This window comes from Gloeophyllum trabeum, assembly GCF_000344685.1.
Source record: "Gloeophyllum trabeum ATCC 11539 unplaced genomic scaffold GLOTRscaffold_00440, whole genome shotgun sequence".
Taxonomy (NCBI): domain Eukaryota; kingdom Fungi; phylum Basidiomycota; class Agaricomycetes; order Gloeophyllales; family Gloeophyllaceae; genus Gloeophyllum; species Gloeophyllum trabeum.
This window is the reverse complement of record NW_006920848.1, coordinates 1-1,734: the sequence shown is the minus strand read 5'-3', so window position 1 is coordinate 1,734 and position 1,734 is coordinate 1. Positions and strand designations below refer to the sequence as shown.

The 1,734-nt window shown below is 48.6% G+C and overlaps 1 protein-coding gene across 1 annotated transcript; it reads right to left on the bottom strand.

The window, feature by feature from the left end:
• Nucleotides 1–1,117: 1,117 nt before the first annotated feature.
• GLOTRDRAFT_24368 (uncharacterized protein) lies at nt 1,118–1,630 on the bottom strand (the record flags this gene model as incomplete). The annotated part of the gene is made up of 1 exon (XM_007873655.1): nt 1,118–1,630. A coding segment is annotated over one exon (513 nt), but the record flags the coding sequence as incomplete, so codon positions are not given.
• Between the last annotated feature and the right edge of the window lie 104 nt (nt 1,631–1,734).

Below are 1,734 nucleotides of genomic sequence, written 5' to 3'. Positions count from 1 at the left end.
CCATTAACAGAAGGTGCTTGGCACGCTCGAAGGATATGTCGTATAGATCTTCGTTTCCTACCCCCAACCAGTTGTTGAAGTCTGCATCTACCAGACCTTCCAAGACCGACCTGTATGTACAGGTCTCTTCGGCTTGATGCTGGTAGTAGTGGTACACTTCCAGCCTGGAGGGCAACGACATTCAGCGTGCGGCGACAGCGCAGTTTGGCATTCGAACGGTAACATTGTCTGACAAATTCGCCCCAAACTTTGAAGGCGACGTCCCCGGTGCCCACGATGCGAAACTGCAAGATGAATGGAGGCGCTCACAGGGATCTCGAATGGTATAAAAAACTGAGACGTTGTTCTTCATCTTCGAGGAGCATCTTCCAGGGGGTTGGCAAGTCCAGGCAGGCAACTGCAATCTTTGCATGGAACCTATACGCGTGCCATCCGTCTCCAGTAATGTAGAGGAATCTCCATCCTTCCATGATTACGGACTGGGTGTCGAGAGGGTTAATGTCGATGATTCGATCGAACCAGCATAAAGTAGAGAGACCAAGAATGTTGACAAAGCGACGTCGCGGGATTTTTACTGGCCTCTGCGGCACACGTAATATTTCATGAGTACTTGGCGGATCGATCGTCCAGTATGTGCACTGTGTGACCTCATTCTGGGTGGACGTCAACGCAGCTGGAATTAGACCATAGTTGATTGTGGTTGTAAGCGGATTTGGGTAAGGGATCACGAGCGCAGGGATGAATTCCGAGGGTGGATATGGCAACGAAAGGGGCTGTCGGCTAGCTGGCGCATTGGAGGCAGCTACAGTAGTCATGATTTCCAGGATGTTCTTTGAGAAGGGAGGGGACTTTGGTGACTTTTTAGAGATTTATGATGAAGGGGAACCCAAGATGAATGAGCCGCTTAGGCATGTTTGATTTGTGATGACGTAATGATTTGCATGGGCCCTTTTTGAGTCTAGTCCGATCATTCCTCCATTCCTGATCCTTCCATCTCAGATTGATCAGATTCATCTGAGGGGATTTCTTTGTCTGCTCTCCGCAATGCCTCTACAGCCTGCTGCCTGCTTATGTATGGCAGCAGCCTATATCCATGAATTCCGCGACGACTCAGTGTACCATCCAATTCGCTCAGTATATATGATCCGTGCTTGGTTTGGCCTGTAATTTCATATGGTCCTCTGTATCTGGGAGTGTGCTTCCGATCATAGGAGTGCTCTCTTTCGATATCTCGGACCAGAACTAGGTCTCCAGGTTCCCAAGTAGACTTTTTCAGGAACCTATGCTTGAACCGCTTTTCAAATTGAAGCTTCGCGCTCCATCGATTCTTGGCTAAGGTCTCTGCTGCAGCTCTGATGTCATCAGGGCGCTTCTCTAACTGCCTGATTCGCAAGGCTAAGAGATCTTCGGATGCCATTCCGGACTTGAATCCTTCTACCAAAAAATTTGCTTCCACTAAGTCGAATGGCAGGACAGGGTCTACACCGTGTAGTAGCCAGTATGGGCTAAACCCACTTGCTCGTCGCGTGGTGACTTTGTCGGCAAAAAAGGCATGATGAACTTTACTGGGCCACTGGGATATATCTCCTTCACAGGCTTTAACTATCCCTTCTCTAATGATGAAGTGTCCTCGCTCTACTACTCCGTTTGCTTTGGAGTTGTAAGGGGATATTTTTACGTGGGCTATTCCATATCGCTTCAATAATTTGGCAAATGATTTCTTGAGCTCCGACC